The 25,270-nt window shown below is 48.5% G+C and overlaps 1 protein-coding gene across 2 annotated transcripts in view; it reads right to left on the bottom strand.

Annotated features, from left to right (window-relative positions):
- The window catches only part of RGS19 (regulator of G protein signaling 19), a 33,345-nt gene extending 11,541 nt beyond the window's left edge, over nucleotides 1–21,804 (bottom strand). Inside the window, exons 1-2 of one of the 2 annotated variants that reach the window (XM_066624265.1) lie at nucleotides 21,730–21,804; nucleotides 4,206–4,352 (exon numbers count right to left, since the gene is read on the bottom strand). In XM_066624265.1, the coding sequence (XP_066480362.1) occupies nucleotides 4,206–4,352; nucleotides 21,730–21,755 (173 nt within the window). In that variant the 5' untranslated portion in view covers nucleotides 21,756–21,804. Of the gene's footprint in view, nucleotides 1–3,386; nucleotides 3,527–4,205; nucleotides 4,353–21,729 lie in introns of those variants that run through there. The other variant, XM_066624266.1, reaches the window with a different exon arrangement.
- Between the last annotated feature and the right edge of the window lie 3,466 nt (nucleotides 21,805–25,270).

Raw genomic sequence — 25,270 nt, 5'->3', positions numbered from 1 at the left:
CCCACCTTGCATGGGCTTACGACACACCAGTGGGGTTGCAAAGCAGTTTGGGAAAGGCTGCCCTCCGTTGTTTGAGACCTGATTGGGCCGGTGTTCATTTGACCTGTATTTAGTAAACAAAACTAAACAGGTCTACTTTTAATTAAGTAAATTAACTGCATTAATTTTTACACATTGTATAAAGATCTCTGCTGTTTTTCCAATAGCCAAAAATAATTGGGGACAACAGTTCAAACGAATCATACTTTAACATGGTCCACATGCTACATTCAAAGTTTTCCTTACAGTCCAATCCCACTTAAACGCACACAGGGCAATGTGGTGTCCACTGCATCCTTTGGGGGAGTTTCGGCACGTAGATGCCTCCTTGGGGAAGGGAACGTTTGTTTCCTTCTCCCCTCCTACTGCCGCCAGGAGTCAACTTGGACCTGTGCCAGCAAGATTGCTGGTGCAAGTTCGTTGACTGATGAAGGCGGTTCAGGCCTGGGAATGAGGTCAGGGACTGGCGGGTACGAGCCTACCCCCTTCCTCAGTCCAACCCTCCCTCCTCCCCACGCCCATCACCTTACCTAGAAATGACACCATGGGAAGACATAGCACGCTAACAGGGAACATTCCGTGAAAGAACGGTATCTGCTGGGAGGACCGGCAAGGCTTCTCCCCCTCTCCATCACTGAAACCGCATGTCTAGTTCTACCTCCCTGCAAAACCCTCCTAACAGAAACAAACCATTTTTAGCACTTGTGAATGTGGTGACAAAAACAGGAGGACTGTCAGTTCAGCCCATGAAGAGGCATTCCCTGCTTTGTGGAAGTGAGGAGGGAATGCCTCTCCTAAGATGGTTCCTGTCACTTGCCACCTTTTGCAAGGAAACATTTGCTTAATTAATCAAAAGTGGCTTTTAAATCCATCTGAAAAGTTTTTAATTCATCAGTGTAACCCAGGGGTGCCCAAACCCCAGCCCTGGGGCCACTTGCGGCCTTTGAGGACTCCCAATGCAGCCCTCAGGGAGCCCCCAGTCTCCAATGAGCCTCTGGCCCCCTGGAGACTTGCTGGAGCCCGCACTGACCCGACACAACTGCTTTCAGTGTGAGGGCGACTGTCTAACCTCTCACGTGAGCTGTGGAATGAGGGCTTCCTCCACTGCTTGCTGTTTCACAACTGTGATGCAGCAGCAGCAGCAAAGGAAAGGCCAGCCTTGCTTTTTGCCAGGCCTTTTATAGGCCTTGAGCTATTGCAAGACCTTCATTCGTTCATAAAAGTTCATCTTTAATATATTCATTTATGCAAACTTATGTAAATTTATTCAAATTTTAAATGTAAATGAATCCTTTTTTCCCCAGCCAAAAACTTTGGACACCCCTGGTCTAACCAACTAAGCAGTGAAAGGGTGCAGCCCTAACAACAATACCTCTTCTTTGGAGGGGGGAAAAAAGAGCAATGCAACACAAATGGGGAACAGGACTCAGTATTAGATCCAGCCTGTGCAAAAAATGGCAGCATTTCCTACAACAGATTGTGGGGAAATGGGCCAATGAAGAATACAGCAAATTTTTTAAAAATGGATAAAGGAGCCCAAACAAAAGTAACTGCATGGCGCTTCTGAAAGCCCCCCCACACTCCGTCAAACCAAACACCAGACCATCTGCTCAAGACGATGTTTATACTGACTTTGTTAAACATTCCTCCAATTAGCCTGCGCCTGTAAACGAAGCTCAAGGATATGGTCCATCCCAAACAGTGCCCTTGACAAATCATTCAGGGAATGAACATGGAATCTCCTCAAACACAACCTCAGAATTATCTGGCTGAGTCAGACCCAAGCAGTGGCGTAGCAATGGGGAGGAGAAAGTACTGCAGGTGCCACAATGTGCACTGTAAGTGGTCCCACCCACTCACTGCTGGAGCCTTTTCTGGCAGGGATGGTAATGTGCAGTACTTACGGCGTGGCGCCCCATAGGTAATGCCACTGGACCCGAGGTCCATCTGGACTTTAGGCCAGAAGACTTTAGGCCAGAACATAAGAACAGCCCCACTGGATCAGGCCACAGGCCCATTTAGTCCAGCTTCCTGTATCTCACAGCAGCCCACCAAATGGCCCAGGGAGCACACCAGATAAAAGAGACCTCATCCTAGTGCCCTCCCTTGCATTGGCATTCTCACATCGCCCATTTCTACAATCAGCAGGTTGCACATACACATCATGTCTTGTAACCCATAATGGATTTTTCCTCCAGAAACTTGTCCAATCCCCTATTAAAGGCATCCAGGCCAGATGCCGTCAGCACATCCTGCAGCAAGGAGTTCCACAGACCGAACACAAGCTGAGTAAAGAAATATTTTCTTTTGTCTGTCCTAACCCTCCCAACACTCAATCTTAGTGGATGTCCCCTGGTTCTGGTGTTATGAGAGACTGTAAAGAGCATCTCTCTATCCACTTTATCCTTCCCGTGCATAATTTTGTATATCTCAATCATGTCCCCCCTCAGGCGCCTCTTTTCTAGGTTGAAGAGGCCCAAAGCCATAGCCTTTCCTCATAAGGAAGGTGCCTCAGCCCAGTAATCATCTTTATCTTCTTTATCTCTAGTTGTGTCCAGTTAGATGCCTCTGGGAGTTTACAAGAGAGAGAATTAAAGTGAAGTCTGCACCTTGCGGACTGTCTGGTATCGAGAGATCAGAAGGTCTATGGACTCTGATCACAGGAGTGGCCTTTTAACGGGCATCTGCCAAAAAATTGGTAAAATGGCAGCTGCTGGCTGGAAGCCATTGGGAGAGCTCTGCCATTGATACAGGAAACAGTAAAAATTAAAAAGGATTAAACCCTCTCTCATGCGCGTGCACACACACACACGACTGCTACAGCTTTGTCATCAACCAGAACTTCCACACTCTGAGAAATTTCATTCCCTATTAAAATAGCTGAAATTCCTCTTGCAAAGCTGCAGCCTGAAAATGAACTGGAGAATGAGGCCGGGGGAAATCAATCTAGCCCTGTTCTCCCAGCTGATGTTTGACCTGCTAAGTGATGTGACGAACCTGCTTGATTTTCAGACTAAAAGGCAAGATGCAAACTTATGCACGCATGAATGAATGAATGAATGAATGAATGAATGAATGAATGAACCGGTGGCGTAGCTGGAGGGGGGGCGGAGCGCCCAGTCCGGCGGGGAGGCTCAGCGGGGCGGGCAAGCGGCCCCTCCCTTTGGAGCCATTTGCTCCCCCCGCTGGGAATGGCTCTGAAGGGAGGGGCCGCTTGCCCGCCCCGCTGAGCCTCCCCGCCGGACTGGGCGCTCCACCCCCCCTCCAGCTACACCACCGGAATGAATGAATGTGCCAACCCTCTCTCCCTCTCCCGGCCCCCCCAGCTGTATTCTCTCCCCGCGTACCAGGAGCAGCTGCAGCAGCAGCACCAGCAAAGGCAGCAGGGGTTGGTGCGCTGGTGGTTGCTGGCCCGTCGCAGTGCAGTCGGAGAAGCCTCATGCCGGGACATCGGAAGGGGTCTCTCCGGGTGCTCCGGCTCCGGGTACTTCCAGGCAGGGAACAAGCAGAATGGAGAAGGTCAGCAAGGCAGCTTCTGTACCAACGAAGCTCTGGGCCACTGAACAGGTCCAGAAATTCTGGAAAACTGGGGAATGTTTTGAGGATTTCTTCTTCTTTCCTACAGGGCCCCCCTTGGCTAACAACACGAAACTGTGGTGATGCCATTCTGGGTGGTGGGAACAAAACAGAGGCGTATGCCTGGAATGGCTTCGAAGGGGAGAGGCCACTGGAGTGCTGTGGCGAGACTCCCTGCAAAACTTAGTGCTTTGCACCCCCTCTAGCTACGCCACCGGCGCCAACATGACTTGGGGAGTCCGTTTATAATCAATACGATTTGACTGCATGGAAGCACATGAAGCCACTTAAACAAATGCTTCCTGGATCCACCACATCTAGGTTACCCATCCGAATGAGGACCATGTACTGAACGGGGCAGCCCCAGGAGGTCATGTGGCCAATCAGGATTGCCTGCACGCTGCCATCACTAAGATCAATGAGGCCAATTCTGGAAGCTTTGCAAGGCAAACACTTCCCCCCCCCCTTCAATGAAAGAATTCAAAAATGGCTCAAAAGGGAGTGCTTTTCCAATTGCCAAAAACTCACAGAAAGGGAACTTCAGGAAACCCAAACCCTGTTCTTACCAGAGGACAACACCTGCCACTCACCTGTTTCCCCGCGTCATAAACAGTCGGCATGGACGAGTCTGTTCTGCCGTTCTGGCCCACCGTGGTGCTCTGTTCTGGCCAAGGGCTGGCCACACGTCCAGTGGACGCCTGCCTCTCCTTGGGCCTCTACGGCTTATGAAGCAGCACCTGTGGGAAGAGAAAGACAAACTCCATTGGAGTCATTGCAACTTCCCACTGAGAGACAGGAACTTCACACACAGGGAAAGGAAATATCCCAGCTGATTCCTAGGTGGGTCAGAATGTTCAAAACCCTGTTGGCAACCTTCAGTCTCGAAAGACTCTGGTGTCGCGCTCTGGATGGTGATTCTGGCACAGCGTCTAGTGTGGCTGAAAAGGCCAATCCGGGAGTGACAATCCCTTCCACACCGGGAGCAAGTGCAGTCTGTCCCTGGTCTGTCTCCCTGGCTATGGGCCTTCCTTCTTTGCCTCTTAGCCTCAGACTGTTGGCCAAGTGTCTCTTCAAACTGGGAAAGGCCATGCTGCACAGCCTGCCTCCAAGCCGGCCGCTCAGAGGCCAGGGTTTCCCACCTGTTGAGGTCCACTCCTAAGGCCTTCAAAACCAAGCATGCATAAAAGTTTAGGAAAAAAGTCTCTGAACCAAAATGTGTGATCCAGCTCACTGCACATTAAAAACATCTGTAACATATAGCTAGCTATTTGCATGAAACGTGACTGTAGGTTCCCACTGGAATGCACACCCCATTAAAAGCAATACAGTGCGGAGGCAGGTGGGCTTCCAATTCCTAATTTAGCTTGTAACGCCTCCATTAAGTCTGATCATGGACCAGGGATGTGCGGTGGATGGGGAGGCAGGTTAGGCAGCGCATGGGTTGCGAGTGCTTGCACACCTCCCATGGCGGCAGCGCTTTCCCAAGGACTCCAGTGGGGAGACTGCCTCCCCTGCCTCCCCACCCACCACACGCCTCTATCATGGACTATGTAACTCTGATGACAGATCTTTGAAACCAGATCAGAACAAGTAGGTATACAAGACAGTATGTATACAAAAGCTCAGCTTTAGTCACCAAATACCTAAAATATGAGAATATCTTACAGTAGACACAAAACGCTACAAGAGACATGCAGCCACCACTGAAAGCAGTAGCTCTACACCTCTCTCTCTCCCCCCACACCCATAACATATAGCCAAACTAAACATGATTGCCCATCTTTCAGTACCTGCAGGCAGGGTGACACAAGTGGACAAGAGTGGGCCCATCACCAACAGCAGACCAGTTTATTAGGGCACAGGACACTATATGATGACACTGACAAATGCTGCATGTGTCAGAGAAGGAAGGCAAAGGGGTAACCTGCTCTAGAGGACATGTGTTTTAGAGTACCAGACAATGTGAAACAGTAGACCTTATTAAAGTTACAATGGATGGTTGTATGTACACTTATGTTCTAATTGTATAGTTCTATTTGTACACAGAGTTAACTTTTTTCTATATCAAGCTAAAAATAAAAACGTGAAGTCCCCACTTGGCACACTTCACTGGCTGCCACTTGAGGAGTAGGGAAATTTGCAGTGGAATGACAGCCTCATGTACAGCACATTTCAACTAAATGCATGCCGGAACGCTATCTGTGCATCCCCTCTGTGTGCAAGATATGCAAGTCTTTGGGTGCTCTTCATGCAGACTTATCATTCAATTGTATAACTGACCTTCAAGTGATGACTTGTATATGTGGAAGTGTCATCACAGCCAGAGGTGTCATAAAGCCTCCCACACAACATTTTTCAGTGGGAAGCAACTGTCTAGCGCAGTGTTTCTCAAACTGTGGATCAGGACCCACTAGGTGGGTCATGGGCCAATTTCAGGTGGGTACCCATTCATTTCAATATTTTATTTTTAATATAACAGACTTGATGCTACCATGGTATGTGACTGCATTTGAGAAAATGTGACAGACCTGTACTTCTAACAAGTTACTCTGTATGTTCTTTCAAGAATGATAGTTAATGGGACTTACTCCTCGGTAAGTGTGGGTAGGATTGCAGCCTAGGATTGTTAAAAATTTTCCTGCTAGATGATGTCACTTCTGGTAATGACATCACTTCCAGTGGGTCCTGACAGATTCTCATTCTAAAAAATGGATCCCGGTGCTAAATGTGTGAGAACCACTGGTCTAGCGTCCCACCATTCATCCAGGGAACTCAGCAAAGCACACAGGCAGCTAATTCATTTTATCCTCACAACAACCCTATACAGTAGGCAGGGCTGAGAGACAGTGACTTGTATAAGGACACCCAGTGAATTTCAAAGCCTAGCACGAACATGAACCCAAGTCTCCCCAGTTGCTTTTAGAAAGCCAAGTAAATGAAAGGAAGCTTCCCTGTTCCTGAGGGCTCATAATCTAAACCACACCACTACACTGCAGTGGCTTCCAAGTCAGCTGTGTGTCTAGTTATATACATATATGCCTCTTCTTAACATAAACCAAAAACTTAAAAGCACACACAGGTCATCTGCAGCCAGTGAGAACTGTGGCATTCTACCATGTGGCACTTCCCATGTCCACATGCTCACAAGTGCTTTCTGGGTATCTTTCTAGAGAACAAGGAACTATCAGATTTGTTGTCACCACCAAGAACAATAGCCCAATATCCTTTACTGATGCAGTCTGACCCAGAGATGGATACTGAGATTATTATGGGGCAGAGAGGAGGAGAAAAGCCGGGCCTAAACAAGAGTAGCAAGCTCTTAGGAGTTGAGATAATCAGGGCTCTGAGATTTTCTCACTCTTCTTATGGCTGGTTAGATCCATAGCCTCCACTGTTGCCCTGTGTACCTCTAAGCAGTGAGGCTGTGGTGGTGCTTTAGGGCCCAATCCTATCCAGCAAATGCTCCCATACCTTGAAGGCCTCCCTACCAAAGGACACATTGACACAGCTGCACTAGCACTGGAAATTGGATAGGACTGGGACTTCAGTGCACAGAATAACACCTGATCACTGCTGAACTGTCACCGAGTGTTGAAGACACACACAGTAAGCTTCAAGCTCTTTTCAATCCCTCCCCAAAAGCTGAAAAAAAAACAACACTGAATGATTTTTGCTGTATGCTTAGTTTGCATCCCCACGAGTACAAACCTGAAGACTTGTCCTTCCCCATCTGAGTACTGGTCATGCAACCCAAACTTTTGTACTGTTTGTGCATTGCTATTTGAACATCAGTTGCACATGGCTGCAGCAGAGCCCTGCAACTTGCTCAACAGACAGGTGCAACTGCTGGATGTGCTTGCTAGAGCAGACCCTTCATAGAACCAAGAACTGTGTCAGACCAGGAGCAAGTCGGCCCACGAAGTCTAACTTGAATTTTCTACCGCACTGGAGCCATAGCTAGAGGCAGGGCAGGCAAACTAGGGTCTAGCAAGGGGGATCAGAGCTTCCAATAGCAGGCAGATTCCAGAGGGGCAGCCATGTTAGTCTGTTACCAGGAAATAAAACCCACCAAGAATCCTCTGACATCTCAAACACGTGATTTGTGCACAATCGGATTGTGGTCTTTCTTGCGCATGAACCAGGGAATGTGTGGTGGGTGGGGAGGCAGGTGAGGCAAAGTTCTCCCCACCAAAGTCCTTCGAAAAGCACTTCCACTGAAAAAAGTGCTCCCTGAAGACAGAAGAAGCATTCTGTGTGCACAAACACTTCGCACAAGTGGAACTCTCCGTTCTCAAAGGGAGCGTCCACTCACAGCAGACACTTCTGTTCCCGGAAGCATTTGTCTGGACACAACCCCAGGTGTATGTTTTTTCCCCCCACAATTTCTTTTCTAGAAGACCAACACAGCAACCTGCACGTATTTTGTACTTTGGAGAATGCAGCACTCAGCCATCCTGCAAAGGGATTTTGAAACTGGACCTGCATCCTATTTCCAAAGCAGTGGCCAATCAGCTGCTTCTCGGGAGTCCACAAACAAGTCCAGAAGGCCATCCCCTCTTCTGCTGTTGCTCCCCAGGAAATGGTACTCAGTAGTTTATGATCACAACATGGAAGTTCCATATGGACATCACAGCTCATTGTTCCCAATCCTCCCTTAGAGATCTGTTAGCTGAATATACCAGGGATTGAATCTGCATTCTTGTCGAGGCCAAAAAGTGTGCTTTGCGATGGCCCAGAGCAGAAGCAGCTTGAGGTAGAGAATTCCCCATGTCAACCTTATGAGAAAAACAAAACTGCTTAACTTGCTGCAGCCACCACCACCACCTCTTCCTCTCATGCAAACTATTTCTCAAGCATTCGCATGGCAGATCACGACACCCAGACCAGCACCTGCCTAGGTGGATTTCTGCTGATGCAGTACGGTGTGGGCTGGCATCCAAAATCTGCCCTACATAATGATCTGCTTCTTCCCCACATCCTGCCAGCAAGATGGTGGCAGCATAAGGGAAATCAGACACTCCACTGGCACATATTGAGAACCGTGGCTGTTGCACTCCAGGCCCTCCAAGATCTGAACCCTTTGCCAAAAACACAGTCAGTATGCAAATTGAGCCCCTGGACTTCTTTCACATCTTATTCTATGCCTGTCAAGTACTGGGGGAGGAGCAAGAAATTACTCAGGGCACAAACGCCTCCCCTTCTGATCAGCAGAAGCATTTGCTAAACATGCACCACCCCACACCTCCTTTGAGCATCTGAGATTGCACTGAATGCAAGTTACATTTTCACACTCATTTCTGAACCCATAAAGGCCAGAAACTTGACCTTAAGACAAGAGCTGAGATTTTCTTGTGGATGCAAGGAACATACAGCTCTTGCTATACCCAGCAGGAACCAGTTATTATTATTATTATTATCAACAGTATTTATATACCACTTTTCAACTCAAAGTTCACAAAGCAGTTTACAGAGAAAAATCAAATGACTAACGGCTCCCTGTCCCAAAAGGGCTCACAAGATGCAAAAGTACACCAGCAGACAGCCACTAGACACTAGACACTAGATTGTCTTACACTGACAATCAGGAGTCCGTTAAATACAGAGGAAATGCGTGTGAGGCAACACTTTCTTCAGGAAGAAGACTGATGAGTCCCAGAATCAACTTTTCCTGCACCCCAGTTTTGAAACTGACCAGCATTCTCTCTCTTTCATCATCTGTCCCAAACTGTATGGCTCCTTCCTGCTTACAGGAATACTTTGCTTGACCTCCTACTTTTGACAGCATCTGGAATCTCTCCTTTCTGGAAAGCTCAGCTTCTGTGCTTCACATCTGTTCTTTTCTCTCCTCCTTTTACACACACACACACACACACACACACACCCCTCTTCTTTTTCTCGCTCACAGGTGTCATGACAGGCACACACTTTGGATCCTCCCTACCAAATAATAAAACTACTGATCTAGCCCCCAAGTCACTGTTCCTGCAACCTTCCAGCCCAGAGGGGCACATGCCCATCATCCAATTGTACCTTGCTCTCTCAAGTGCTGGCTGGATGCTCGGTTTACGCCCAATTATGTTCCCCTAACCACTTCCCCTCCTGTGCCCAGAAGGCTAGGAGATCCTTATAAAAGCACATTTTCCATGCAAGCAACTCAGAACACCTCACAAAGGTGGTTTTACAGGAAAGGACCTTCGCTGGTGCGACGGAAGCTTCGAGGCAGAGCTTGGAAACAGAAGGTCCCAGGTTAAACACCCACAAAGCAGGGGGTGGGAAGGGCCCAGACAGAGAGGGCCCAATCCTATCCAATTTTTCAGTGCTGGTGTGTGAGTGGGGTGTGTGCTGCATCCTGTGGTGGAGGGGCAGTCACTGGGGCCTTCTCAAGGTATGGGTACATGTATTCCTGTACCACTGGGCTGTATTGTGGCTACACTAGAGCTGGAAAGTTGGATAGGACTGGGCCCCAAGTCAGGATAAAGCTGCTACAACAGCAGAGTTGGGATGACATAGTGGTTTGAGAAAGGCCCAAGTTTAACTCTAACCTCAGCCACCAACTATCCCTTAGGTAAGACATTAGTGCCATACCCTGAATACCTGCTCCCCCCTCTTAAAAATCTGTAGGATGGGGATGTTAATACTGGCTTACTTTGCAGGACTGTTGTGTGAGGCAGTGTTTGCCAAAGCAGCTTGAATTTTTGAAATGCAGAGCCTCCTAAACAAAAGGTTGTGGAAAGAGAGAGATGAGCTTGTGCTTGGACTCCAGGCTTACAGGATCTTAAAATCTCCTGGTCAGGCACCTGTGCTAAACCTGGCCTATTCACCAAATTCATTTCTGCGGACGGCCTACTCTGGGGAGGGATTCTTGTCTGGATTAAAAAAAAACATGACTGAGAAATAAAAGGCCAGTTCCCCCAAATGTTCAGATGAGAAGGCTTAGCTCAGAATCCCATTATGCAAGTTTAGAACATCTGCCAAGCCCATGAAACTTTGCAGATTTCCTCCCCGACTCTGTTAATAATGTATCACAGCCAGACACACACCCCTGAGGAGCCCAGGTGTTCATTTCAGAGAAGACACTAAACATGCGCAGAAGCAGAAAATCTGGCCAATTCTGCCGCAACAGCATGCGCTGGGAAAAACTGAAGAAATTAATTCCACCACACCAGAGGAAACATACGATGGCCATGAGAAATTGGAATGGGATTTTTTTGGCAATTACCAGAGTTGTGAAATCCTGGGGGCATCTCCCTGGAACACTTGCGGGAAGAACCTCAGTGGGGTCGCAATAATGGCAGGCGCACTGAGGAAGGACGGTCTGCAATTTCTGTTCTGATGGTGCCTTTACCAGTTGCTGCCCTCCGGAGCCACAATGTGCAAATCCTGCTGCGAGCAATGCGCTTTCTGGGCTTCTTCCAGCCCTGCCCATAGCTAAAACATGAAGCGAGTCCTTAAGGCAACCTTGCCAGTTCGTAGCTGGTGACAGGCCGTGGACAGGCTCTCCCTGTCCACAAGCACAGCTTGTGACTTCAACATGAAAAGGATTTCCTGTGCGAGTGTCGGCCTGTGAAGAAAGCCTGGGAAGAGATTGCTTTGGCAAGCGTCTGCCCACTTCTGATTTGGCAACCGTTTCTCCAGCCTGCTACAGTGCACTGAATGACACACTGGAGATACCCTCAGCATCTGAATTGCCTGGAGAGCGAAAGCCTTGTGTGCACCAATTCCAGCACAGTGTCGAATAACACAAGGGAGAAAAAAACAGAGCCAAAAATGAAGATGTGGGGACGGGGGAGGGAAGGGGAGTGCCGAGAGATCTGTGGGGTGGGGAAGAGAAAAGGGGAGGTTACAGTGATGGGGTGCAGAGGACTGTGGGGGTGCATAAAGGGGGGAGAGTAGTATGGGGCACAGAGAAACCAGCCCGATTAAAAGAAGAAAAAAAAGCAGCGACTGTTGCAGCAGAAATATTTTTTCCATGGTTAACATAGCTAGTGGTGTAGCTAGAGGGGGTGCAAAGCACTAAGTTTTGCAGGGCTCCTCTGCGTGGCATGCAAGCAGCCCCTCCCCATTCCCCTCAGAGCCATTCCAGGTGCTGGGAGCCAAAAGGAGGCAAATGCAAGGAGGCAGGGAGGCTAATGCCTCCATTTTGCTCCCACTGCCAAGAATTGGGAGAGGGTCACTTGCATGCCACGGGGGTGGCACCCTGCAAAACCTAGTGCTTTGCACACCACCTAGCTACGCCTCTGGACACAGCAATGTGACTGCTTCATAAGCGCGGAGTGTCTACTGGGTAAAAGTGACAAAGTAGTTCTCAGTGGTTCGCTCAAGCAGACTCCATGGAAAGCCAACCCGCAGCACAGGCAATGAGAATCTGCACCAGCAGGCCTGGAGGGTCCATGGGTCCGACTGTGGGGAAGCCTCAAGCTTGTGCTGCCTGCCTTCCTCTGCGGCACTGTTATGCTCAGTGGGCCAGAGGCCAAATCCTGTTGAGGACACAGGGAGCAACCTGCCTGGGGGCACAGTGGGCTGAAAGGTGAGCACTCACTGGTGTTCGGACGGATAACAACCCTCATCGGCCTCAGGCTGGGGTCTTTCCCAGCTCTGTCACCGGAGATTCTTCCGACAAGTGGCAGTGGGGGGCTGAGCCCAGGGTCCTGACTGTGCAAAGCAGGGGCTCGATTCCTGAGCCACAGCCCTCCCTAAGCAGCAACACAGCTTCAGGAAGACTGACGCAACTGCAGAGAGGACCAGAACTCATCTCAGTTCGGAGAAGGAATGACATGCACATCCCTTGGCAGTCACCTCCATTCAAATCCTTCCCCAAAGATGTGGGACCTTGGCAGCAGGGGTGGGGGGGAGCTTTCCACTTCCCTTCCTTTGCAGCGTGCGGGAAGTACCCTATGCTGTAATTAGAAAAGTGATGTGCACCCCGCCACCACAATTCAGTGGTCTCAAGTAGTGATCCGGAGGTCTATGCCAACAGGGGTGCATGAGTGCTGAATTTATCCTTTGAAGTCGCTGCTCAGCACAGCTGGGAGGAAAGACCGGGTTTCCAGGTCAAGTGGCCAGAAGCAGATGGAGGGGGGATAAGGAAAATCAGAAGATAGGGGGAGGGTTCAGAGCACATGAAGGACATCCCCCCTGCTCCACACATCAGGGTGAGCATGAAATGGAGAACCCCACACTTGCTGCAGAGAAGAGGCAAATGCCGCCGTTTTGCTCCCCCTCCTGGAATGGCTCTGAAGGGGAGGGGGTTGCTTGCACACTGTGGTGAGGCTCCCTGCAAAACTTAGCGCTTTGCACCGCCCTCTGGCTACTGCTGGCTGCGTTTGCTGAATCACCTTCAGTCTGATCTCCAGCTGCAAGTTACCCAGCTCAAAGAGCAAGCTTCAGTGGAACATGGACAGCGCATGGCCACATGCAATCCGTAGGGACTGGGAATGTGACAAGCTTGCTTGTCCCTTGCCATCCCTCCCAGGAAAGGGAGGAAGTTGATGGATGGCTGAGCTTGGTAGCATAGCCGGGGGTGATGATGTGGTAAGTACAGCAGGTGCCACAACTCCCCATACATGGCTCCTTCCAGTCACCGATGGAGTCATTCGGGGCACGGATGGCTATCACTGTCCCAAATGGCTCTGATGGCGACTGAGAGGATCCACTTACATGAGGAGTTGCGGCATCTGCTGTACTTATCGCACCCCCCCCGGCTATGCTCATGGCTAGGCTTTCCTCTTCTTGATACCTCTGGCAGTGAGTCTTCTCTCCCACCTGCTAGGATGTCTTATGCTAAGCAAAGCATCCCCCAACAGCCACTTTCAAAATCAATGCAGGAGGGAGATTCCCCCTGAAACTGTCTTCCACCAAGGTAAACCAGTGGTCCATCTAGCCCTGCATTGCCCACTTTGAGTGGCAAGAGCTCTCTCACGTTTCAGGTAGACAGTCTTGCTACTCAAGAACTTTTCTCTGGATATGCCAGACACTGAACATGGGACTTTCCATGTGCAAGCCATAGGCTGTGCCACTCAGCTATGGGGGGTGGGTTTTTCCTACCGTTTGTCAAACCATCTTGGACATTTATTCCATTTCTCGACTGTTCTTCTGTGCTGTGATCCAATAAAACATCATTACACCACTGAGAAAGGAGTTCCTAATGCTGAAGAGACAAACTGCTTTAGAACATAGCAGTTATGGCTTGTCTCTTTTTCATTAGCTGCTGAGATATCTGCATCGAAACAACCGAAAAGCTCTCCTCCAGCTGCAATGGGCAGTTCTATGCCTTATTGTCGGTAACTGCCCATGGTTCACAAGTTGTCCCAGTATTTATCCCCTTATAGTTTAAGCCCATTGGTTAGTCATAAAAAGCTCACAAGTCACTTGTGTGTGTGAACCTGTTTGCCTCTTTTTAAAACAGAGAATTTTAGAGGCTACTTTTTAAAACAGAGAATTGGGGGGGGGGGGAACCAAGCACTGCGTTATCCAAGATGAAAGGAAAAACCATGGAACGCCTACAAACACACCAACACATGAAAGCGTTTCTGCTTGTGGTTCTACTTAACCATCACCACTATTTTTGTCCTGTCCTCAGTGAACAGGGAAGGAACAATAGAGAGCAAATTCTCCCCCTCCATGATATTTTCAAGAAGTGGCAACATGCATTTCCCTTCTTTTCACCGCCCCCTTCAAATTCCTTTCCTCTCTGCCAGTACTTCTCAATTTGCTTTAACCTGCTCTCCCCTCCCTCCCGCCACCAACTCAGAGCTCATGCTACTGCTGTGCAGCGTGAAACCAGTAGCATAGCTAAAGGGGGGGCAAAATGATAAGTACAGTATTGCAGGTGAGGTGCCACAATGCACCATGTAAGAAGCCCCTCCCACTCTCCGTCAGAGTCATTCTGCTTTGCTGTTGCTGCCCAGAATGGCCCCAATGGTGAGTAAGGGGCCGCTTACACGGTGTAATGCGGCACCTGCAATACTTACTCTGCTGCCCCCCCCCAACTACACTACTGAGTGAAACAGCCCATCTTGGAACACAGATTTTGGCATAGCAACAAAAAGCAGAAAAAATGGCAAGTATATACTTCACTTACTAATGAATTAATTCTAGAGACAGACCCAAGTCACTGCTAGATGCCATTTTTTTTTTAAAATGAGGAAAGAACCATAATTTACTATGTCACAGTAGCATTTAGTGCAACCTGACATATGCTTGGTGCTCTGTGCGCACTGCTTGAACTCCATCAAGAGACTGATGAACTGCAGACTTCAGGGCTCTCACATCACTTCCTACTCCCCAACCCCTCCCCCCCCAATACTGGGCTAGATGGGCCAAACGGCCCAGTTCAGATCTGCCTAGTTATCAGAGCTGCCTGAAAATGTTAAGCATCTCCACAAGGACCTTCCTTTGTTTGGCACACTTAAGTACCATGTGTCGTTAGACTTTTTGTCCAAGGAACCTGGAATAGTTTATATGGGGTGCCCCACACTAACCTTGGGATAGCAATTTTGAACCAGTGGACCATGAATGGTCCACAGGTGAGCCACAGGAGTTTGGGAAGGTTTATTGATTCATAGGGCCATTGAGGGACGTGAGCCTTCCGCTGGCAGCATGGTGTGCCTCATCAATTGCCCAAAAACCGATGGTGTGCCTTGACAATTTCAGTGCCTGGTCAGTGTGCTGTGAGGTGAAACAGGCTGAAAAACACTGACCCTGCCTATTTCCCAGGATAGGTTATGGCAATGGTCTTCAACGTTTTTTGTGCCACGACTGCAGTAAATCAATAAAGTATGAGACAGGGGACCCACTGTCAATCCCACCCCCCCCTTCCTGGAGCCCTATCTTCCTATCCCACCTCGTCACTGCCCACTCTCCCATAAATAACCCCCTCCCAGAACTGTTCACTGAAACCAAATACTCTTATCAGAAAGAGCAGAAAAAGTTACCGTGAAGCCTGGCGCTAGTGAAAGCTATTTTAGCACAATTGCTAAGAACCTGAGCAGGACTGGGACACAAACTCCTGGCACCTGAAGGGGTACAACCAGATGCCTCCTCCGTGACCTGGTGGAGCCCTAGTTCAGTGGTCTTCAATCTTTTTCATTCCAGTAAGTTGCCACAACCCCACAACTGAGGCTTTGTGACCCCACTGGGGTCTTGACGCCAAGGCTGAAGAACACTGGGTGATACTATCCCAAGGATAACATGGGACACCCCATATAAACTATCCCAAGTTCCTTAGACCAAAAGCAGAATATAAATGTGCAAAATATATATGGAGCAAGCAGATAAGCCTCCCTCCTCAACACCCACATTCTTGGTATGCTACAAGCACACAGCTTCTCTTTTGCAACCTGAGACACCAAGCGACCTCACTGCAGGGATTCTAGCTTGCACTGCACAACTCTGTCAGGTGTGTGACAACATTTTGGGCTCTGTAGTCCCAGGCTGCCAGCAAAGCAGGAGGCCTCTCAGGCCCCAGTGCACCCTTGTCCATGGCAGGTGGGCTGTATCCACTTTGGTGGGCCACAAGTTGTGCAAACTGAGACTCTGTGCAGACACAACCGCACAGAGGCTCTACAGCAGCCCAGCAAAGAAGGAAGTTCAATTTGGGTAGCTAGAAGACCAGCAGTTATCTCAAAATGCCCTTTAAAAAGAGGAAGGAGGGAGTGTGTCTTAACAGCGAAGAGGAACTATCTGAAAATGCGGAAATTTCCCAAGACAACAAAGTGGGACCTCCTTTTCTTTTCTCTTTTTTTTAGCGAAGACACAAAAGGGACTCACTGCTTTGTTCTGGGAAACCGTCTGTCATATGCAACACACAACAAGTTCAGACAATCAGTGCTGGCTGATCACCAGACCGTGGTTTGGGGACTAGACAGTCTGATATCTGAACAGCACCAATGAAGAGAACATCAGAAGAGCCTCCTTGCTGGATCAGGCCAAAAAGCCCATCTAGTCCAGCTTCCGGTATCTCACAGTGGCCCACCGGAGCACACAAGACAACCGGAGACCTGCATCCTGTTGCCACTCATTCCTTACATCTGACAGGTTACCTCTAAAACCTGGAGGTTGCATATAGTCATTATGGCTTATAACATGTGACACTTTTCCTCCAGCAATTGGCCCAATCCCTTTTTAAAGGCATGAAAGCCAGGCGCCATCACCACATCCTGTGACAAGGAGTTGTAAAAGACATATTTCCTTTAGTCTGTTCTAACCCTCCCAACACTCAATTGCAGTGGATGTCCCCTGGTTTTGGTGTTGTGCAAGACGGAGAAGAACTTCCCTCTGTTCACACTATCCATCCCATGGATAATTTTTAACATCTCAGTCATGCCACCCCAGGAGCCTTCTTTCTACTGAACAGCCCTAAACGGTGTGCTAAGTACTTCCAAGAAAACATGAATAAGATGGGACTATATACAAGACTGCAGTCAAGACTTTAGACTGCAGAACTAAAGACACCTGAGGGGGACATGGTTGAAACATACAAAATTATGTAGGGGATGGATAGAGTGAATAATGGGATGTTCTTTTCCCTCTCACACACCAGAACCAGGGGACATCCACTAAAACTGAGTGTTGGGAGAGTTAGGAAAGACACACACACACAAAAAAATTATTTACCCAGCATGTAATTAGTCTGTGGAACTCCTTGCCACAGGATGTGGTCATGGTGTCTAACCTAAATGCATTTAAAAAGGGATTGGACAAATTTCTGGAGGAAAAGTCAATCACAAGTTACAAGCTATGATGGGCACGTACAACCTCCTGATTGCACAAGTAGACTACCTCAGAATGCCAGATGCAAGGGTGGGCACTAGGATGCAGGTCTCGTGTGCTCCCTGAAGAATTTCTCCCTGGTGGGCCACTGGGAGAAACTGGAAGTTGGACAAGATGGGCCTTTGGCCTGGTCCAGCCGGGCTCTTCCTATGTAGCTAGAGGGAGTGCAAAGCACTAAGTTTTGCAGGGAGCCTCACTGCAGCATGCAAGTGGCCCCTCCCTTCCGAGCCATTCTAGATAGTGGGAGCAAAGCATATGCCTCCGTTTTGCTCCCATCACCTGGAATGGCTCCGAAGGGGAGGGGCTCCTTGCACGCTGCAGTGAGGCTCCCTGCAAAACTTAGTGCTTTGCACTCCTCTAGCCACACCGCTGCAAGCCTGCATGCAAAAAACACACGCAAGTCAATGCTATAAGTAAAAAAACATGAAAACAAACCCGAGTCTAATTTAAAAGCACTGTTGAGGTTATTTCCTACACTTTGTAATGACTATAGTAATTTAGTTCAGCTATGAACTCACCCCTGCCTGTTTTTGGTGCCATCGTCCCCCAACCAAAAGGGACTCGTGACTTTGATTGAAAGCCTAAAACACAGGCCTATGTCACTGTTTATAATAACTATCACTCAGGTCCGAAGAACACACTGCATTACCTTACCAACGTGGCCCCACCTTTCCTAACCACATTTAGTTATGCCATACTCAGGCTCTCCTTTCGCCCTTCTATTCACTCACTGCCACAGGGTGGGAGATGAGAGGCAAACATGACAACTTCACATCATGCATCAGCTTAAACTAAATGTTCCTGGGAGACTTGGAGAGGAGCACTGCTAAGTTTAAGAAAGTTTAAGAATACATGCCATTTACTGGCAGTGATGTGTAGAACCATTGAACTGACCAGAAATACAGGGGCTGTTGAGGACATGATCTGAAGCTTGGAAGTCGGGGAGGTGGAGCTTGGCCTAAAAGTCAAATCTCATTTCACTGAATGGTGGGGCTGGTCTGATTTCTCTGTTTCTGCTTTCAGAATACCCATTGCACATGCTTGTGAGATCTTTAGCTCACAAGTACAAAACAACAGGAGGTCTGGTCTAGAGGGTAGAGCCTCCGTTAGCCCGAAGATAGCATCAGAAGGTCGCCAGTTCGAGGACACCAGCAGCTCCCTGAACGGCTGAGAATGGCGGGACCTTGATGCAGCTGACAAGCCCAGCTGAGTGATTCCACCTGCTCGTGGTGTGAGCAAGAAGCGTCCTGGTTGCCCTCCATGTGAGAGATGGAGCTGCTTGTCAGCCTACATGGGAGGACTGGAGGCCAGAAGTGAGGACAAACCAGGAAGATCCATCTGAAATGTTGTTGGTTCTTGAAAGAGAGAACCTCCATGATTGTAAAAACCCCCCTGAGGGATTTAGAAACGCCTGCCTATGTAAACTGCCTTGAATAAAGTCAGAGGAGTAATCCGATGATCAGAAAGGCGGTATATAAATACCTAGTTATTATTATTATTATTATTATTATTAACAACAGCCTTTGTTTGCATGGACAAAAGTCTCATATGTTCCAGGATGTACTGTCCACAAGAAACCATAAATTTTCTGGTAAGGAGAGCATGCACCTTCTTAAACATATGGAAAAATGAAGAGCAGGTATAATTCATCTTGAGAGCAGAGATGAAGCATGTTGAATGTTCAGGACTCTAAAGATCACAGAAAATGGCAGCTTGAAAAATCACCACTCCAAGCTCGTGACTTGGGTGGTGAGGTACGACAGGGATATCCCTACCCCCCTTCAACTGTGTTTAAGCTACCAGCAGTGTGCCAGCCAGTAGCACAGCTATGGGGATGCAGTAAGTATTAGAGGTGCCGCAACGTGCCATAAGAACATAAGAAGAGCCCTGCTGAATCAGGCGACAGGCCCATCTAGTCCAGCTTCCTGTATCTCACAGTGGCCTGCCAGATCCCTCTGAGAGCACACAAGACCTCAAGAGACCTGCATCCTGGTGCCCTCCCTTGCGCCTGGCATTCTGGGCTAGCCTACTTCTAAAATCAAGAGGTGGCACATACACATCACGACTTGTAACCCAGGATGGACTTTTCCTCCAACATGCATTACTTTACACTTACTCACACTGAAACTCCAAGTAAGCAGCTCCTTCCTCTTGCCCTTGGAACCATTCCAGGCAGCGATGGCAATGCAGACACTCACTGTGGCTGCCCTGAATGACTCCAACAGTGAGAGGGAGGGGGTGCTTGCACAGCGCAGTACTTACCACACCACCGCCCTGTAGCTACACTACTAGTGCTAACCACTGTATGTGCAAGGACTGCTGATGTTCATGGAGAGATCTGAAGAAAGCACTGTGATGGTTCCAGTGCTGCAACTGTGGCTCAGAAGTAAGGCTGGCCTTGGCTTCCAATGACAGGTTGGGGGGTAAGGTGACAGACTACAGAGGATGTCAGATTTCCTTTCAGGGCACCTGGGAATGCAGGTAGGCAGTGCAGCTATTGCTCCTTCAGCGAGAGAATCTCACAGGACTCCACTGGAGCAACTGGGCAGAGCCCAGTCCTCATATGGATTGCAGCAGACAGTGCAGATTTGGCCTCCTTCCCTTCTTTCCTGGGCTCCTCTCAATTTGACACCTGCCTGTCTCTCTTGCCATCTCCTCTTCCTCACGTTGGGGTAAGTTGGTGAATACTGGTTCCCCCCCTTGCACTTTTCAAGGGGCACCCAAGAGGAAGTTGTGCTATTTCCTTCCTTTGTGGAAGCTGTGCATGAAGAGAGACAACTGATTCCACACACCCCCTGCAACCACAAACAGGAAGAAGGGTGGCAAGCCCAATCCTGCCACTTTCTACACGGCTTCTGGGAAGGGAGGAAACAAAATGGCTTCTTTTTCTTCTTCTTGGACACCCTATGTGCAGACATTGTGTGGAAGTAGTTCCTTCACTCTCATCCACGGCTGGAAGAAGCAAGGGTGGCAGAACCCTCAAACAAGGAGAAGCCTTGGGCTAGACAGGAGGTACGCTACAACCATTTTGTGCACCACTAGTGGAAGTTTTCGAAATGATGTGGTTTTCAACCTCTTTTGTCTCATGGCACACTGACAAGGGACTAAAATTGTCAAGGCACACCATCCGTTTTTTGACAATGGACAAGGCACAACATACTGTTGGTGGGGGGCCCACATCCCTCAAAGGCCCTATTAGTAAATGACTCTACCCCAAACTCCCACGGCACACCTGCAGACCATTCGCAGCACACCAGTGTGCCATGGCACAGTGGTTGAAAATGACTGTGATGCCGGTGGCTACTGCAGCCATTATCCCTGCGCTGTTGGAAAAGTCAGTTTCCAGATGAAATCTTACCTCATGGCCAAAGAGGATCTAAGACAGTTTGGTGTCCCAGGGAGGTTTGCTGCCATGGTCAGTATTTGGCCTTCACCATGCTGGTTCCTCCAAATTGCCTCACACACACAGAAGACACACACACAACCCCACCAAAACTAACATCTGAGCACAAAAGTGGGACTGAGAAGTGGCGCATTTGCTCAACCCTGAACATCAACACAAGGGTCCACTTAGAAATCTGCACAAGAACCATGCGAGGGCAGGGGGTGGGAGGGAGAAGCTGATACAAAGTCAGCCAATGAGAGGAGAGTAATAAAGAAGAGAACCAAAGTATGGTGTGAAAAGTAAAGACATGAGAAGGAGAGGAAGTTAGGAATGGAAAGTACAGAGACAAGGAAGAGTCATACCAACTAAAAGTGGGAATAGCTAAGATCAGTGCTGGACAAATATTTCAAATTCCAAAGTACCAGCATCAAACGTCTGGCTAGCAAGGGACCAGGAGCTGGAATTTCTCCAGCCTGAATTACATTGGGATATATACACAATATGGATGGGTGGAAGTTGCCACCACAGAAACCTGTGAACTCAGATCCAACTTCACTGCAGTGAAAAAACCATGCAGCAGACAGACAGACAATGAAGACATCTGGTTTGCAAACAGCCACTTGCCTAGTTGCCTGTGGACAGTATGGATTATCTCTGGGTGGCCAGGAAGGAAAGTTCTCACAAAAATGCAAGTTCTTTTTCCCCCTGTCTGGCTGCTTTTGCACCACAAATAATTAACAAAGAAATACAGAAACAAACAGCAAATAAAAAGATGTCATGGGCTGGTCACTTCTAGGGAACTTGACCTGAAAGATCACCTGCCACCAGCCCCACTCCAGCCCCAACCTACAAGTTGCCCTAACGGGACAAAGGCAGAGACACCACTTCAGGGTTAAGTGAACCTCAGAGAAGGAGCCTTAAGGGAAGGCTGTGGGCACAAGCTGACACGAAGGTCTTACCGGTTCCGTGGCTGGCAGGATTCCATCGAGCCATCCCGGAAGGCCCCCCAAACCAAAGGCTGCCTACTGACAGGGCATGGTGGAGTAAATGCAAGCCAGGCAGACACAGAGGCTTGGGGGTGGTGAAGAGAAAAAAAGGAGGAGAGGGGAAGCTGGTATCACACTACTTGACAGGAAAGGGAGGGGCCAAGGAAATGGCATAATCAAGTGCAAACCTGAAGTCCTTTTTTGGGAAAGCCCCAGCAAGTCAAGATCTCGCATGAAGCTTCCTAGAGACAGGAAAAGCCAGTGGCCACATTGAGAAAGAATAGAGGAAGTGGTTGAGAAAAGAAAAAGTGGGGTGGGGTGGGGAACCGTAGGGGGAAGAGTTTGGTCTCCCATTTTCCCACTGAGCGCCTTGTGGCAAGGCGGAGAGAGGCGTCACTTCAAGGGCTGCAACTTCCTCACACTGCCATCATCATCATCGAACAGACCTGTTCACATTCAGGAGGAGATGCACAGTTCACCTTTACTACAGACTTACAACTCCAGAACTCATTGGGGTTCTGTCTCTACATCAGACCTTGCGCTGCACCAAAGCAGATGTAGCCCACCAGCCATAAGCCCTCTTGTTCTGTGATGTTTCACACACAGGGGCCAGCAGCAAAACGTGGCTGGAGAGCTGCACCCACCCTGCGGAGTTCTACCAACTTGCAAAACAGTTTCCAGGGGGAGTCAAGAGGCTGACGCAAACTGTAGAGCAGAGAAGGGGTGCTTGGAAACCAGATGGATGAAGCTGCTCAGGAACGTGTGGTGGCTGGAGAGGCAGAGCCTCCTCGCCCAGTCCTTTGAAAAGCGTCACTGCTGGGTGGGGCATGCAAGCACCCAAACCACATATGAGGAGGCCCAATGAGATGCTCGTTCAAGAACTTGCATGTTGCCATCTCTGCGTGGAATGGGTCCAATGGCAAATGGAAGGACCACTTTTGTGGTGTCTGCAGTACTTACCATGGCACCACCCCCTCTGGCTAAGCTACTGGCCCCAAAGCTGCTATCTGCCCTATGGGGGAAAAAACCTACAGGTGCCACACCAGTTCCCCACCCTTTCCCAGTGACATGGTTCTGATATGATCTTCTTCAGGGTGCTACCAGCAAAAAAAAGTTCCAATCTCCCACATCACATCTAGCTGAAGCTCAAAGACAGGTCGGGCCTCTACTGTATCCAGGAACAATTTCTGCTGGATACATACACAAACACTTCTCACTCATCAGGTGTGTTTATATCAAGAGACGGCAGGAGATTCAGGACAGAGGAGACGACTTCCTCGCCCGATACACCATCAATTTATAGAAAAGTCTGCCGTTGGATGCTGTGATGGCCACTACTTTCGACAGCTTTCAAAGGTGGTTTAGATCAATGTATGGATGAACATACGAGTGTTCTCAGTGGCTATCTGCTATGATAGTTATATGAGCATACATGCGCAGAGGTAATGTACCTCTGAATACCAACTGCTTGGCTTTGCAGGGACACCTACCTAGGTGTTCTATTGTGGGAAAGTAGATGCTGGAGTTGATGGGCCTTTGGTATGACTCAGCAGAGCTTTTCTTGTGGTCTTATTGCATTAGTGGGGCTGCAAAAATAGCCCATCACCCAAACCGTCAGCTTTTAAAGATTCCCCCCAACAGGCACACATGTCCCCAACAGGCACACACAGACACACCCCCTCCATTTGGCTCCTCTCCCCAACGTACTGCTAACAAGAGCTGTTTTTCTGAATTTAATACAAACTGTGGTGCCAATCCTACAGCAGGAAAACATGGAGTTCTCAGCTTATTACCCCTCCATTGTTAACCTCTGTAATCCTTCTCAGCCCTTAAGATTTAAATCAGACCACTACTAATACTCACATAGCATATTTATAGAGGACTGGCAACATTGGGGCAGATAAGTACCTATTAATCACTACTTAAACCTCTATAAAAGATGGCTTAAAGAGTCAATAGCTATTTAATCGGCATTTCCCCCAGACAAAATGGAATGCATTTCTAACTCCCTCTTAAAAAAGCATTCCTAAATAGCAGAAGACATTGGGAGAAGCTTGCATCAAGGCAGGAAACCCAAGCCAAATGGCACATCCACTGCACATGAGCTTTGTGCCAAAGCAGACTACTAGCCAACAAGACATCGAAGTGCAGCATAAATTATGCAAATCACTACAAATAATCTGCAATGGACATGCTTTAGAGCAGGCCATCCCAAATCCCAGCACCTACTGCTATACTAGGGATGTTGACATCTACAAATTTTAAACATTTTCCTCCCATCTATACAACAGGATCATCAGATGAGTCTCTCTGAGGACTGAATTTCAGAGACAAGGCAACACAACCAGTGGCGTCGCTACAAGGGTGTGGGGGATGTGGGACACACTGGGTGACACACATGGGGGGGTGACATCAATACTGGCCAAAAATTTTAACATCTTGGTATTTTCAAACAATACCATCATGTTATATATCATTTGATAGGTAATTTCTTGCAGAATGCAATGAAGCAAATCACATTGAAATATCTCTATTCTATCAAAAGTTACAGCAAAAAAAACCAAAACCCAGCAGGGGCAGGGCAATGAAGCCCTCTGCAGGAGATAGTCCTTCAGTTACCCAGGATGCAAGGTTCTACACTACAGCCTCTGGACAAGCAAGGCTACCTTCACAAGGGACTCTACACATGTTCAAGGAAACTCTACCTTTAATCTTTTTTGAATGACTTTCTCTCCTGGAAAATAAACTTGGCAGAAAGTCAGGGACAGTCCGCCTGCGATATCCTACACAGGCCACAAGTACCCAACTACTTTAGAGCCTACTGCATTGCAAGCCCATGGAGGGATCTCTCTGTGGTCTGATCTGATGCTCTGAAGTGTCTAAAAGTTCTCACTCGGGAATCTTCTAGAAGGCTGCAGGCTTTACCATTATTGCTGTTGGCTTATGCATGAAGACAGGTGAACATTATTTGAGGAGAAGAAGAAGGCAGCCCTCAGAACAGCTGGGTAGCTGGCCAGAAGCAGAGCTCACTTTTTCTGATCTCAGTGGAGCCTTCTCCTAAGCCTCAATGAGTGAGAGCACCTTGTGGTCATGGAATACTGAGAAACATTCATTCTGAGCATGCTCAGAGGCTTTCTCCTCCTACTTTTACTACTTTACTTCTTAGAACCAGCACTAAGTCCCGGAACTGAGTACTCAATCAGAAATTAAACCCTATTCAAAGTTCTCTTTGCAGTGATACTTTCACTGTTCGAACTACCTCTGTGAGTTGATTCACACGTGCATTATGTCTCGCTTCCTAGGATGACCTGTATACCCAGTAGTGTAGCTAGAAGGGGGTGCACCTGCAGTACTTACTGCACTCCCCCTCTGGATATGCTACTGGGTATACCTGCAGGGGGACTGGGAGTTGGGGAGGGAGGGACAGGCAGCACAAATTATGTGTGCATTTTCCTCAGTTATTTTTATTATATCCAAAACTGAACGGATGCAATAGCGAGATAGTGAGAATAAT

The sequence above is a fragment of the Tiliqua scincoides genome, chromosome 4, assembly GCF_035046505.1.
Source record: "Tiliqua scincoides isolate rTilSci1 chromosome 4, rTilSci1.hap2, whole genome shotgun sequence".
In the NCBI taxonomy this organism is placed as follows: Eukaryota; Metazoa; Chordata; class Lepidosauria; order Squamata; family Scincidae; genus Tiliqua; species Tiliqua scincoides.
This window is presented reverse-complemented; position numbering and strand designations above follow the sequence as displayed.